Source organism: Durio zibethinus, chromosome 17 (genome assembly GCF_047325235.1).
Source record: "Durio zibethinus cultivar Kanyao isolate XHJ-2024 chromosome 17, ASM4732523v1, whole genome shotgun sequence".
NCBI lineage: Eukaryota > Viridiplantae > Streptophyta > Magnoliopsida > Malvales > Malvaceae > Durio > Durio zibethinus.
In genome coordinates, this window is record NC_143178.1 from 23,365,157 (window position 1) to 23,378,471 (window position 13,315).

The 13,315-nt window shown below is 28.2% G+C and overlaps 1 protein-coding gene across 1 annotated transcript; it reads right to left on the minus strand.

Annotated features, from left to right (window-relative positions):
• Positions 1-175: 175 nt before the first annotated feature.
• Positions 176-5,871, minus strand: LOC111289547 (respiratory burst oxidase homolog protein A-like). The gene is made up of 14 exons (XM_089745837.1): positions 5,273-5,871; positions 4,745-4,901; positions 4,595-4,643; positions 4,064-4,177; positions 3,321-3,701; positions 2,838-3,224; positions 2,371-2,466; positions 2,138-2,253; positions 1,902-2,004; positions 1,629-1,811; positions 1,396-1,527; positions 994-1,122; positions 745-823; positions 176-607 (listed from the first exon to the last, which is right to left on the minus strand). Exons 1-14 carry the CDS (start codon positions 5,610-5,612, stop codon positions 498-500), a joined length of 2,376 nt encoding a protein of 791 aa, XP_089601963.1. The 5' UTR covers positions 5,613-5,871; the 3' UTR covers positions 176-497.
• Positions 5,872-13,315: the final 7,444 nt, after the last annotated feature.

Sequence of the window (13,315 nt, forward strand, 5' to 3'; positions counted from 1 at the left end):
AAATATTATTTTATTAATATTATTATATTATTAATAACAATATAAAAACTTTAACCACTTTCTCTTAAAATTTTAAAACAAAAACATTTTATACAAACATGTTTCAAATTTTATAAATTAAAAATAAAATAAAATAAAATTTTAAAAAACATAAAATATAAAACACACAATAATACTAAACAATCCCTTAATTTCCATTTTTTTTATCGCTATTTTCTTTGACCTCATTCTATTTTCCAATCGACTGTTAGAATCCCAGATGGCAAGCAAGTGTTTAGCAGCTGCAAATATACATATAATTTCATGTTTTCAATGAGTTGGGTGCATACATCTCGAAGATGATCAGGTAACATTTTTGGAAGTTGGCCTGCCTTTGAATTTGAAAAGCCAGCAAAACCTACAAGGTTGTGTCATCTATTGTTGTTGTGGAGATGACATCAACAGGTTGTTGCGGAAATGACATCAACAGGTACACTAAAATATAGGACCAAAATCTACTAATAGTTCTCCTTGTGAAATACAAATCTTGTGGTGGTTTTGGTGGAGAATTTGGTGCACAACCTCTCCAACTCTCTTGCTAAAGCCAATGGTCCACAGTAGAAAACCCCTGTCCATACCAAACGCACTTCTCAGAAACCACACCAGAAAAAAAAAAAAATCAAAATGGTTTAATCAAAAAGAAAAATGAAAATGGCTTCATAACTTCATTTAATCTAAGAAGGCGAAAGCTAAAACTTTTCTCACCAATCCGAGCCCCTCTATGTCTCCGAGCCAACTTTGAGAAAATGTTGAACCAATTTGGTCGAGCAAAATGAGTGTGTACCTGAAAATTTTATTACTCAAGATTACAAAAGTCTATTTGTATGTGCATAAGAAAACATCCAAGGTCATCTAATCAGCCAAACAATCTACAATCATTTCATGAAGGTTATATAATAAATCATTCGAGTCTTTTGAGATAGAGCACAAAATATTAGTTGGCTTCATGCTTACCGGGGTTCCAGATAAAATGTCAATTGCATTCTTGGCATGATACAGTGATTGTACAATGCTGATTAAAGCCGACCGAGCATCTCCCTCTTGACATACACTGGTTAGGAAATTGAACACCTCTGCAACAGACTATAGACAATGATTAAGGAAAAGAATTTGAAGATTTTTTTTTTGTTACAAAGAAGGCCATGTTGGTTATGTGAGATAAGATTGTAGGTGTTGGCATTTGAACCTATGTAGCGGATGTCACCTCTTAGAATCACTGCATGAAGCTATTGAGTTAAACTTTGGGTTAGGCTTTGAAGGTTTTTGATTAACAGTTTAAGCATAATAACTAGGATGCATCTAACTAAAATATTTCAGTTTGTTGAATGAATTAATAAGGATTCTGTTGAGATTTACCTGCTTTTGGTTTGTTTCTGCTATATCCTTCATGACATCCATGAACCAAGTAAAAGAGCTTTGTTCTCTTGTAACCCAATAAAGATAAGCTTTTAATGGACCTTTGTCAATACTGCCTTCCCCGCAAGCTGCCTGTATTATGGTTAGAAACACTTGCTGTCAATCTAAGAACCGAAGCTCACTTGAATCATGTTTTATAAGAACAGGTTGCAGAGCAGAAGTGAAGTTATTACATGATCAATGTTTGATTTGTTGAGACGGCTAGCAACATCTTTGAGGATGCTAATGAAGGGTGTGACTCCTATGCCAAGGCCAACCATTACTACGATGTCATACTTGACATGGTCTTGAGAAGCAGCACCGTAAGGTCCATCAATATAAATTTTGGGATACAGCTTCAGTCCTGTTAGTTTTGCCTGGAAAACCCAGATTGAAAGTACGGTTCATTCAGGCTTTTGCTTTCTTATTTGAATATAAAACCTGTTAATTTTTTCACATATATTTACCTCCTGGAAGAGACCATGTAGCTGATAGCTCCAGTCTCCAAGAGTTCTAATATGCACACTTAAGTGATCATCTTCTGGTCCACAAGCTAGGGAAAATGGGTGCCTGAGAAACAAAAATAGTATAAGATGATCACTCAGGGTGCTACAGGATCAAGAATTGAAATATTATTGAACAATAAGTTATTGCCAATCAACAAAGAGGGAATAAAAGCTTCCAAATATATCATATAATTTACCATTCAAAGGGTGATATTTGAGGGCACTGGATGAAAATGTACATGCCACTCTTGTGACTAAAACCTTCTGGTTTTCGCAATTTGAGGGACAAAACTTTTCCTGGATATAGGCTTGCCTGCATTTGGAATTAGAAACAACGAGAGGGAGGGTTTTACCAAGGTGATATGCATATAAACTTCTCTTTGCATTTAGTAATTGTTGCAGAAATTGAGATAAAACTAATAAACTATACCTTCAAAATTTCCACCTCAGAAAACCCTGATCTTATAGCTCGAATTATCCTCTCTCCAGCATATAATAAAACTGGTATGGCAATATACATCCATGTCTGCATAAGAAGATTCTTACATTATTGCAGCCCTTTTGATCTGACTTCAAGTCACTCATCTCCAAAACCATGTCCAACGGTTGAACATTCATTCCTTTACTAAATGTAGAAATCTCAAGGTGACATTCACATTATGGTTGGTGACTTAAAAAAGATAAGAGATTTAAGGTGATAGGCACCGTGAAAGTCTTGTCAAAATTCATTTAAGTATTTTATCTTTTTCTGATTGATACGAATTGTGATATGCAATTTTCTTGTAAAACACAACCAGAATGCAACTTTGCCTGAAGTTCCAATAATGGGGAAAGCAGTGACTTCTGATGATAATAACATTAACTATATGTAATCTCATAAAATCATGCCATTCTTACCGTTTTTTGAGTTAGATCATCTGTCAGGAACAGGAACATTGAGTGAACAATGAGCAAAGCATACACCAGAACGAATAGATGGTGGGAGTACCAAAATGTATTATAGCCAGTGGCCTTCCGGACGGACCTCGGAAGCGGAGGAGACTGGCGGCGAGGCCACTTTGTAGCTAGTGAAAATGCTATCATCATCAAAATTACCATAGCAATTCCTGTTACAACCTCTGTTGTGGCCAATATTTGGAAGTATGATGGTTGCTGATAGCCAAATCTAGCTGCTATAGTTTGTCGAAAAATGGATCGATCGGATTCACTAATTCGTGGGAAATCACACGCAAGATGTGTTCCTCCATGGAGGATAACACCAATCACTATCCCTGCTGCAATTAACTACAAAAAAAAAAAAAAAAAGGTTGTTAACATGAATTTTTATGTTGTGTTCCAGGAACTACTCATAAAACATCATATGGTGACATGATGACATACTTTGTGAAAGTTGATGTTGTCATTGAATGGAATAACCGAGTTGAACCCACGATTCTTGCGTAGCCATGTTATTGTGTTTCGACAAACAGGGAGGAGAATCAGAGCCATGTTGAATTTCAGGGTCTCTGCTGCTCCCTTGGCAGTTGATAGACAGTACCCCATGACTTGGAAAGCTGTTCTATGGCTGTATTGGATGAATTTCCATGTGAAGAGCGCAAAGCAAACTATCAACCAAAACAGAATTATCCATGTTCGCCTCCAATAGGATCGAAATAAGATCTCCGCCTTTGACATCGGCTCTTGCTTTTTGTTCTTTTGATATGAAACCCCGGAGGAGCCTTTTGGTAAGCTTACTTTGAAGAGAGTTTCAAATTGAGATGGCTACAAAAAATTTTGGCAAAATCTTGTATTATATTTAACTCGTTAGCACAATGACAAGCTAAGATCAATCTTTAATATATGCAAGCTGGTTGCTCCGAAATTTTTGTCGAAAAGTATCCATGTCTGAGACATATCAATGGACACCATGGATATGGAAATCTATCAGTCGGATATAAGAAAAAATTAAGAAAAAATTTGAACATACTTGCTATAATGTATCTGACAATTTCCTCTCAGTTGAAGTAACATAGTATGCAAGTTTCAGACAACATTACTTCTTGTTTCATATTGATAGGTCATGACTGACAGGATTTTCCTTGACATTCGATTTACTAAATTTAAGTGAGATTGAAATGAAATACCTCGATATAGCCTTGGTGGTCAAGGTCAAGAGCTTCCATGATTAAAGTGGCATATTCCTCAGCTTCCTCGTGCTTTATTGACAACTTATTTATGGGAGAACTTAACAGGATAACCTATAATTGTTTTCCAAATTCACCAAAAAAAACCAAAAAATATAATTAAAAAGATTTAATTGTGCCTACAAACTTTAACTTTTAAACAAATCTACAAAATTTGACCATGTTAGGGGGTAAACGAAAAGAATATTGGATAATCAATTGATGAATATGTTCAATTTGTATTTATTCAACCTGGTTAGGGAAGTAAATAAAAAAAAATATTCGACAATCAATTGATGAATATATTCAATTTGTATTTATTTATTAACCAACAATCACGAATAATAATTAAATTTTGTTAATTAATCAAACAGATTACGAACATAATAAAATTTGTTCATATATGATTCCAACCAAACTTGAGTGCTATTTATTAAAACAGTGTTTCAATTAAAAGTAAAATAATAGTCATTAATTAGTGTTACTTTTCACCTGCTTGATGTCCCTCTTATTAATTCTGCCATCCATATTTTTGTCACAGCTGAGAAAAAATTACAAAAAAGAGATTATCAATTTTCATAAGCTGTCTGATTCAACATTAAAATTGTTAGGAAGAGTAGTAATGAGGATATATATAATTACATGTCAAAGAATAATTCTATCCTTGAATCCAACCAAGGATCTGTCATACGACACCAATAATTGTGAAGTTCATTTTTTGTGATAACCTTTTTCCATTCTCTTCTTCCTCTCAATGCCCTTAAGAGTTCTTTAGCAAATTCTGGTGATTCTCTCATTCCTGCAACATATATAAAAGTAAATACTGTAAATAAGTAATTATAATAATAAAAAGAAGACAAAGGTATATATATTATATTTTTTAAGAGGTAAGAGTTTTATAGGCTTCCTGTCCAGTATATCCATAATTATATATATATATATATAGATAGGTTTAACAATAATTATATATAAATTTAATAATATCAAAATGATATGAATTATAATACGTAATTTTTATAATAAAACACGATATAAATATATAAATTTTAATATTTTACACGACGCAGATATAATGACCAAAGCTAGCTCTACATGAACATTTTGAGGATGGTAAATGCCTGGAAGGCCGTGGTTTTTTAAAACTAATGTAATTTTGTTCGTAATTCTCACCTATGCAAGAGCCAAAATCCGACCAATTCACAACCGGTTCAAGTCCATTTCCGGTGGTGGCTAGCTGGTTGAACCTGTTCTCGACATTGCCCCACTCTTTCCCCGCTGTGTCAACAAATCTCAGCCGTTCACAGTCATTAGACCAGCTGGCAGTGGATATCCCTCCACCCTCCAACATAGAAGGTAAGAGGCGTTGAACCGGAGAGAAGGTAAGAGGCGTAACGCTAGCACTACAAGAGGAGGAAGAAGAGGAGGAAGAAGAAGAAGATGATGAAACATAGATGTTAACCGAGTGGTGTTCAGCTGATTGAGACCATTCATGAATCTCCATTGATGGCATAGCTTTTCTCTCTTCTCCTCTATATTTTCCAATCAAGCAACAATGTTGGTTTTTTGTTTCCTCTTTCTTTTGTTGAGAAAATTGAGTGTATAAGAGTTGGCATCAATTGTTTTTTATTGCAGGAAAAGAAATTGATGGAATGAGATGTTTCAGTATTTTTGGGAGACTAGTTTAAGTGGATTTGATAAATGAAAAGAGTAGTAAGTGGAAAGCAATGGCATTAGTTGTTCTTTCTGGAGAAGCAAATCAATGGGAAGTCAAGAGCTTGCTTTTGGAAAGTGTTTTGGTTTTGTTGGAGTTGGACATGCATGGTTGAGTGTGGAGATCAACGAGAAGATAGAAAAAGTTTAGTGTAGAATTATGATAAAATATATGTATCTTATGTTTGGTAAGAATAAAATGGTGAAGATTAGTTATTTTTAAGGCTAAGAGGTTTTGTTAGAAAAATGGAAATCAGATTAGGAGTGGAAGGTTAAAGTAGTGAGAGCAGGTAAAGGGTAGACATGAATTCATGAATATAAACAAAATATGAATAGGGCAAAATTTCATATTTTTATTATAAATTTATATTAGATATACTATCGTTGATAAATATTTATATTGTCAGTGAATATGACATTCTATAACTATATTATAGTGTATAATATTTATATATTGATAATATATCAACTATTTTTTTTTATAACTAAAATTTTCCCTAATTATTTTTTTCTTGGTTGGTGAAGTGGTGAGCTGTGTTTTTGTTTCTATTTTGTATAGCTGGTTAAAACAGCTAATATGTTTCATGCTTTCTCTCAATAATGTAAGGGTTGGAACTAGTTTTTATAAACATGCATCATGGAAACTCACTTTCAAACGTCAGAATTATACATTTATAAATAAATATATATAGCTATTTAATGAAATTTTCACATAGGATTGTAAGCCCGTACCATTATACACTGACTTGGTGCAATCAGTTATTTAATTGAATTTGTTTTATTTAAAAAAAAAATCTCAAATTTGATTCAAGTTTTTTTAAAGAGTATATTCTAGTTTATAAAACTAAAATTGGATTTAAAGTATAATTACGTTTATAGAAGATTATAGCCTTCTTACAGTGCTCATTCAAAGATAATATCAGTTGATTTTATGTTATTTAAAACCTTAAAAAATTATATCAAATAATTAATTATTAAAAATTATCATTAAATTACTTTAATATGTTGATAATAATTTTAAAATATTTTATTATCTCAAGTGTATTCAAAGAGATTATTTATCACGTTTTAGGAGACTTTGTTGTCGAATTCATTTATTTTAAAAAAATTTTATTTATGAAAAAGTAAATTTTGTGAGAATCTTAATATTGAAATACGTTGGTAAAATTTAGAAATTAAGATATGATAAAACATCACTATTTAATATTTTATTTTAAAGAATATCTTCTAATATGTTGATAAGATTTTTCATCCAAAAATATCCCCTAATATATTGGTAGGATTCAAGAGAATTAATTCTTGTCAAAACACATAATTTTTAGTTATAAGATTTTTTAATATGTTGGTAAAATTTTATTTTAAATCTTTAAAATTACAAAATCTTCCAATATACTAAGGTTTTATTTCCAAAATTATTTTTTTTTTTAAATTTAAAACCCTCCAATATGTTGATAAGATTTTATTTTTATTTTTCAAAATTTTTATTAAAACTTCAAAACCCTTTAATGTATTGGTAAGGTATTGTTTTTTCAGTTTTCAAAAAATTTTTAAATTACCAAACCTTTTAATTGTTGGTAAAGTTTTATTTTTTTATTTTCAAAAATTATTTTTCTTAAAATATATTTTTTTATTTTTAAATAAATAAATAAATAATATATATACCTAAAATTTTTGGCTTGATTTGGCTTAAGAAACAACTTGTCTTTTGGCTAGTATAGCAACTCGGTTTGGCTTAACAACCAGACTCAATAATGGCTCAACAGATGACAAGTTTTGGGTTAAACGTTATGGGTCGAGTTAAATCGGGTTGACGTTTAGGGAAACTAGGAATCATCGTCAGAATCTAGAAGTATCGTCAGAATCCCTATTGAGAACTTTAATACTCCTTGGAAAATGTCACTACAATCTAATAATCTTACCAAAGCCTGAGAATCTCGCTAAAAAATCATCAAGAATTGGAAAAGCCTAAAATTTGGACTTGAATTATCTAAAACTCTTTACTTTCAAATTTTCCTTTGTGATTATTGTGTGTACATTACTGTTGATTACTAGACTATTTATAGGGACATTACTTTTACTTGATAAGTATTCTAGATTGAATAGGGATTAAACTTTTGAAAATTATACATTATCACCAAAGAATAATAATTCTTGAAAGAATCAAAATTTATCTAAAAAAATCCCTTCTCATTTTTTACTCTAGAACATGAATTATCACCTATAGATAAAATCTCCTTTGTTTCTCAACCTTTTTCATCATTTTGTGATTCTCAAAATTTTTTTTAATTTTACTTTTTATCATAAAATGGATAAATCAATAACTAAAAATAAATTAATAAAGATAAATAGTAAAGATAAACAAGTAAAAATAAATGAAATAAGAGTAAAAAAAATAAGAGTAAAAGAAAATAAAAAAGTAAATAAAGATAAATATAACTTAAAATTAAAAATTAAAAATAAAGATAAAAAAGTGAATTAAAAAATAAAAATTTGACAACTGGGCTTTGAATTAGACTAAATCAAACTGATTTAAACTCGAACTAAATGAGGTATCTACAGAGATAATAAAAATTAGTTTATGATTGAAAATAATATAATGAAATGCAAGATTAGGATACCTTAGGATATAATTAAAAATCAATATTTATTAGTTGATTGATCTTTAGATAAGTTAGTATGATATTGAAGTTGCAACTTAAAAATTATAAATTTGAAAGAATTTATGTACATAATTTTTTTTCAATAAAATAAATATAATGATAAGGAATTCAAAGATAAATTAAAAATTAAAAGAAATCAGTATTAATTAAAATCCTACAATTCATATGTTGTCCAATAAATTTAAACCATTCAATTTGATTGATTGGGATTTTACCTCTAATACTCGATAATTGATTTTGATATAAAGGTCTAATATCTTACATAAATATATAAAAGCCAAACTTTTGGCAAAAGAGAAAAAAATTCAAGGTGGATGGTCTATTATTTTGATACGTAAATGATCTTAAACAATAGACATGTGTCTTGCATTTAAATAATTTTATTTGATTTCATATAAATTTTAAAATATTTCAATGTATTAATTATATTTGAATTATTTTTAAAAATTAAATTAATTACATTTATTTTCTATTATTATTTATCTTAAATCACTTTTAATTAAATTCATATTAAAGGTAACAAAATTTTAATTGTCATCATTATAAGATACTTTTGTGTTCTCTTTTTTCAATTATAATATTCAACTCTTAAATTACATTTATGTTAAACAAATCACTTCATAATTTTGAAATCTATAACCTATTTATTTACATTACCTTTTAAGCTATGTATACACATTAATATGTATATATATTAACTTTAAAATGATTAATAGATGATCAAATCAATTAAAATTAATTTTGGAATATATCAAATAAAATGAATTTTATTACCATTATTTCACTAATTTCAAAATTCTTATTTTTTCATTTTTCTCAAACAAGTTAAATACATAATATGTTTTGATTATTCTATTTGTCAAGTATAAATTACTCTTAATTTAAAATACTATTACTGATCTTGATTTAGTTTTTAAATTCATTTTAGTTAATTAGACATTCAAAAGTTACAAATTATCTCATAATTATTTTTAAGACCCATCTTACAAATAAGGGTATTTTAGGATGCTTAAAAAATAAATTGCATCCCTATAATATTTTTTCCATTGTTGTGATATTCTTTTGCCATGCTATAAATCTAGTTTAGGTTCTTTTTCTTTTTATTTGTGATGTAATATATAGTTGGATTAGATGCACAAATTACTTTATGTTTGGTTTTGTATTATTTTGGGTATTGCTTTATTTTTTTGTTAATATATTTTAAATTAATTTTTCATCATAGTTGTATAATAATTTATTTTTTGAAAAAAAAACATTTTGAAAAGAAATTTTAAAATTAAGTAAAATCTCTTGAAAAGTTAATGTTCTAAATTTCTTTTTAAGTTTTGGTTATTACTATTAGTTTTATTATAGTTTTTAAAATAAAGCAAAATTTCTTGAAAATTTAATGTTTTCAATTTCTTTTTAAGTATTGGTTATTGCTATTAGTTTTATTATAATTTTAACTATACATATATTGTATATATCTTTATACATTTTTTTTAGTTTTTGTTATGATATCGATTTCTATACCAAATTCCCATTATACTTTATCATGAAATAAAAGAGTAAGCTCGATGATAAATTAGAGAAAAGTAATCATTTATCATCTATCCTATCATGTGTATCAAGTATGCATTTTATTTTTTATTTTTATATGAAGTGAATTGACTTTTCTTTTCTTAGTGACATGATTTTTTTTTTTGTTTGTCATTCTAATATTATGTTTATTGCTTTGATATTATCACTTTCATGATTTAGTTTGAATTAGAGCTAATTACCGATCAAGTAAATGAAAATTTATAGAAGTAGCTTTTTAGTTTCAATTTTTTTATACATATAATAAGTATTATAAGGTTTACAGTAAATTATGGCTATTTTCACTAAATAATTCAAAAAGGTAATTTTTTATTCAACATTTTACTATACTATTATTTTTTTCAAAATTTTTAAGGGTGCAAAAATTTTTTTCAAAATTTTTAAAACATCTTATAATTAAAAAAGCATATAGTATCATTTGGATATAAGAAGAGTTAAATCCAAATGTGAACTTTTATTACTTTTAATATATTGAAATACACAATTGACAAAAAAGAGTTAAGTGTGCATAATAAATTATTAGTATTATATATATATATTATGGCTGATAAGCTTAATTTTTATGAGAATACTAATAATATATTTTATCATTAAAAAATAAATTTTTATCAAAATTATAAATATAATGTTTTTTATAATAAAAAAGTTGATGTTTTTGTGATAAATACTACTCTAATTTTTAAATAATAGTATATATAACAAAAAATTATCTAATTTTGTAATTGATGATAGTCTAATTTAGTATCATATGTATTTTGATTATCACATGCCAAATTGATTTACCTGATAACATTTGACTTTTAATAATATTATAAATTTCTACTTGAATTTGATAAAGTTTTTAATTATTAGCAAAATTCAATTAAAAATTCAAATAAAAAAATTTGCTACTCATATATTCAAATATTTGTATACGTAATCATCTTTCAATTAAATTTTAATTAATTTTTTTATTACCTTTTATTTTAAGGTGTTTATATATTAAATAAACATTATTACTAATTCAAATATTTCTTGTGTAATTACTTTTAATCTATTATTATTATTAGTCAATCATTAATATTTAAAATTTTTATTTTATTTTATTTAAAAATTATTATAAAATAAAATTATTACCCGTGCTTCGCACAAAATTAAATATAGTTTTGATTTAAATATACGAAGGTTATAAAAAAATAATAATAAAAAGATCACATTTAAACCCTATAAGAAAAAATAGGCTGGCCAACTTAAATTTTTCTACTCATATTCGGTTTATGAAAAATATAATCTCTATAATATTACACCAATTTACTCATAGCCGTAGAGAGCAAAGCATTCAAACCCTCACCAATGGCAATCACAATTGCTTGCAACTTGAGCATTTATGTAGCCGATTTAACTTCGAAATACCCATCTTTCAACCTCTTTGGTTTCATTGAATTGCACATTCAATATCGATACCAACTACTGATCAAGACTAAGAATAGGCTTTATTTCTTCATTGATGACATTACCACCCTTGAATTTTGCACCTTTTTCACCATCCTTCTGTTGAGCCTGAAGCAATAAACACAACAATGCAGAAGCAATATATCATAATAAATCCATAGTAATAAACAACAACCTACAATCAACAACACAAGAAAAATAAAGCACACCAAGGTTTATGTGAAAAACTTTCAAGTGTAGAGAAAAAAATCATGAACCACTAGAAAAAAAATCCACTATCAAATAGTAAATATTCAAAGTTTTTCTTTAACTAAAATTAGAGCTAATCAACAACTAGAGAGATAATTGAAAAAATCTCACCAAATAGGTGACTCAATAAATACGCCATGAATTTGTTCCTAGAGAGCTTTAAACCTGATTTTCACCGTTCAAAATGTAGAACTCTGAATCATATATCTGCTGATAAAATTTCAGCTTAATCAGACCACAGATCGACTTTTGTTCAACCAACTCTCTATTTTTTTTCTTTCTATTTTCTTGGCTTTTTTTCCTTTTTTTTTTTAGGTTTGCGGCGCCACTTTCTTTTATTAAGTAGCTAGGGTTTTATGTAAAAAAAAAAAAGACCAAGGCCTATAGCTTTTGATTGGTCCAAACCCAATTACATGGGGTTGGACCCTACTTTTCTAATAATCTCCCCTTCCACCCTCATTAGGAGGAGATTCATCACCATAGCAATTTTATTTATAATTTACTTTGGCCAACGAACCCATTTTGGCCAAGTTATTGCAAAGCTCAAACTTCTTCTTGGGAAGTGTCTTAGTCAACATATCTGTTATATTCTCATTAGTATAAACTTTTTTCAACATCATCTGCTATTCTTCAATCACCAAATGTAACCAGTGATATCTAACATCAGTATGCTTCATTTTAGTATGGTACAAGACATTCTTACTTAAATTTAAAGTACTTTGGCTATCACAGAACACCACATATTCTTTTTAAGTTAACCTCAATTAAAAAAAAAATGTTTCATCCAAAACATTTCTTTACTTGCTTCGATTGTTCTAATATACTCAGCTTCTGTAGTTGATAAAGCAATACATTTTTATAACTTAGACTGCTAAAATAGCTTCTCCTGCAAAAGTGAATAAATACCCTAAAGTAAATTTTTTATCATTAAGATCACCTGTCATGTTAGCATCAATAAACTCTTCTAGAACTAGTTATGAAACTTCATAACTCAAGCACATTTTTTAAGTATTTCCTTAAATATCTGTAAATCTATTTCACTGCTTCCTAGTAAACTTTTTTTAGATTAAAAAGAAATCTACCTATTACACCAACTGCATGAGCAATGTTAAGTTATGTATAAACCATAAGATACATCAAAGAATCGACTGCAAAGGAATAAGAAATACTAGACATAGCTAGTTGCTCTTTTTTTTCACTAGATAAGATTTCTTACTCAGATGAAAATGGTTGGCCAATGGATTACTAACTAATTTAACATGTTGCATGTTAAAACTATTAAGTACTTATTCAACATAAGTTTTTCAGCTTTCTTATCTCAGATAATGTTCATACCAAAAATCTACTTTGCTGGACTTAAATCTTTCATGTCAAAAGACTTAGACAATTATTCTTTTAACCTACGAACCATACTAGCATCTTGTCCCACAATCAACATATTATCAACATATAATAAGAGAATAATGAAGTTACCATCAAAATTTTTTTTGACATACACATAAAGATCCGTTGTTTTTTTTATAGCTGTTGCTTACCATAAAAAAATTAAATTTTTTGTATCACTGTCATAGAGCTTGTTTCAAGC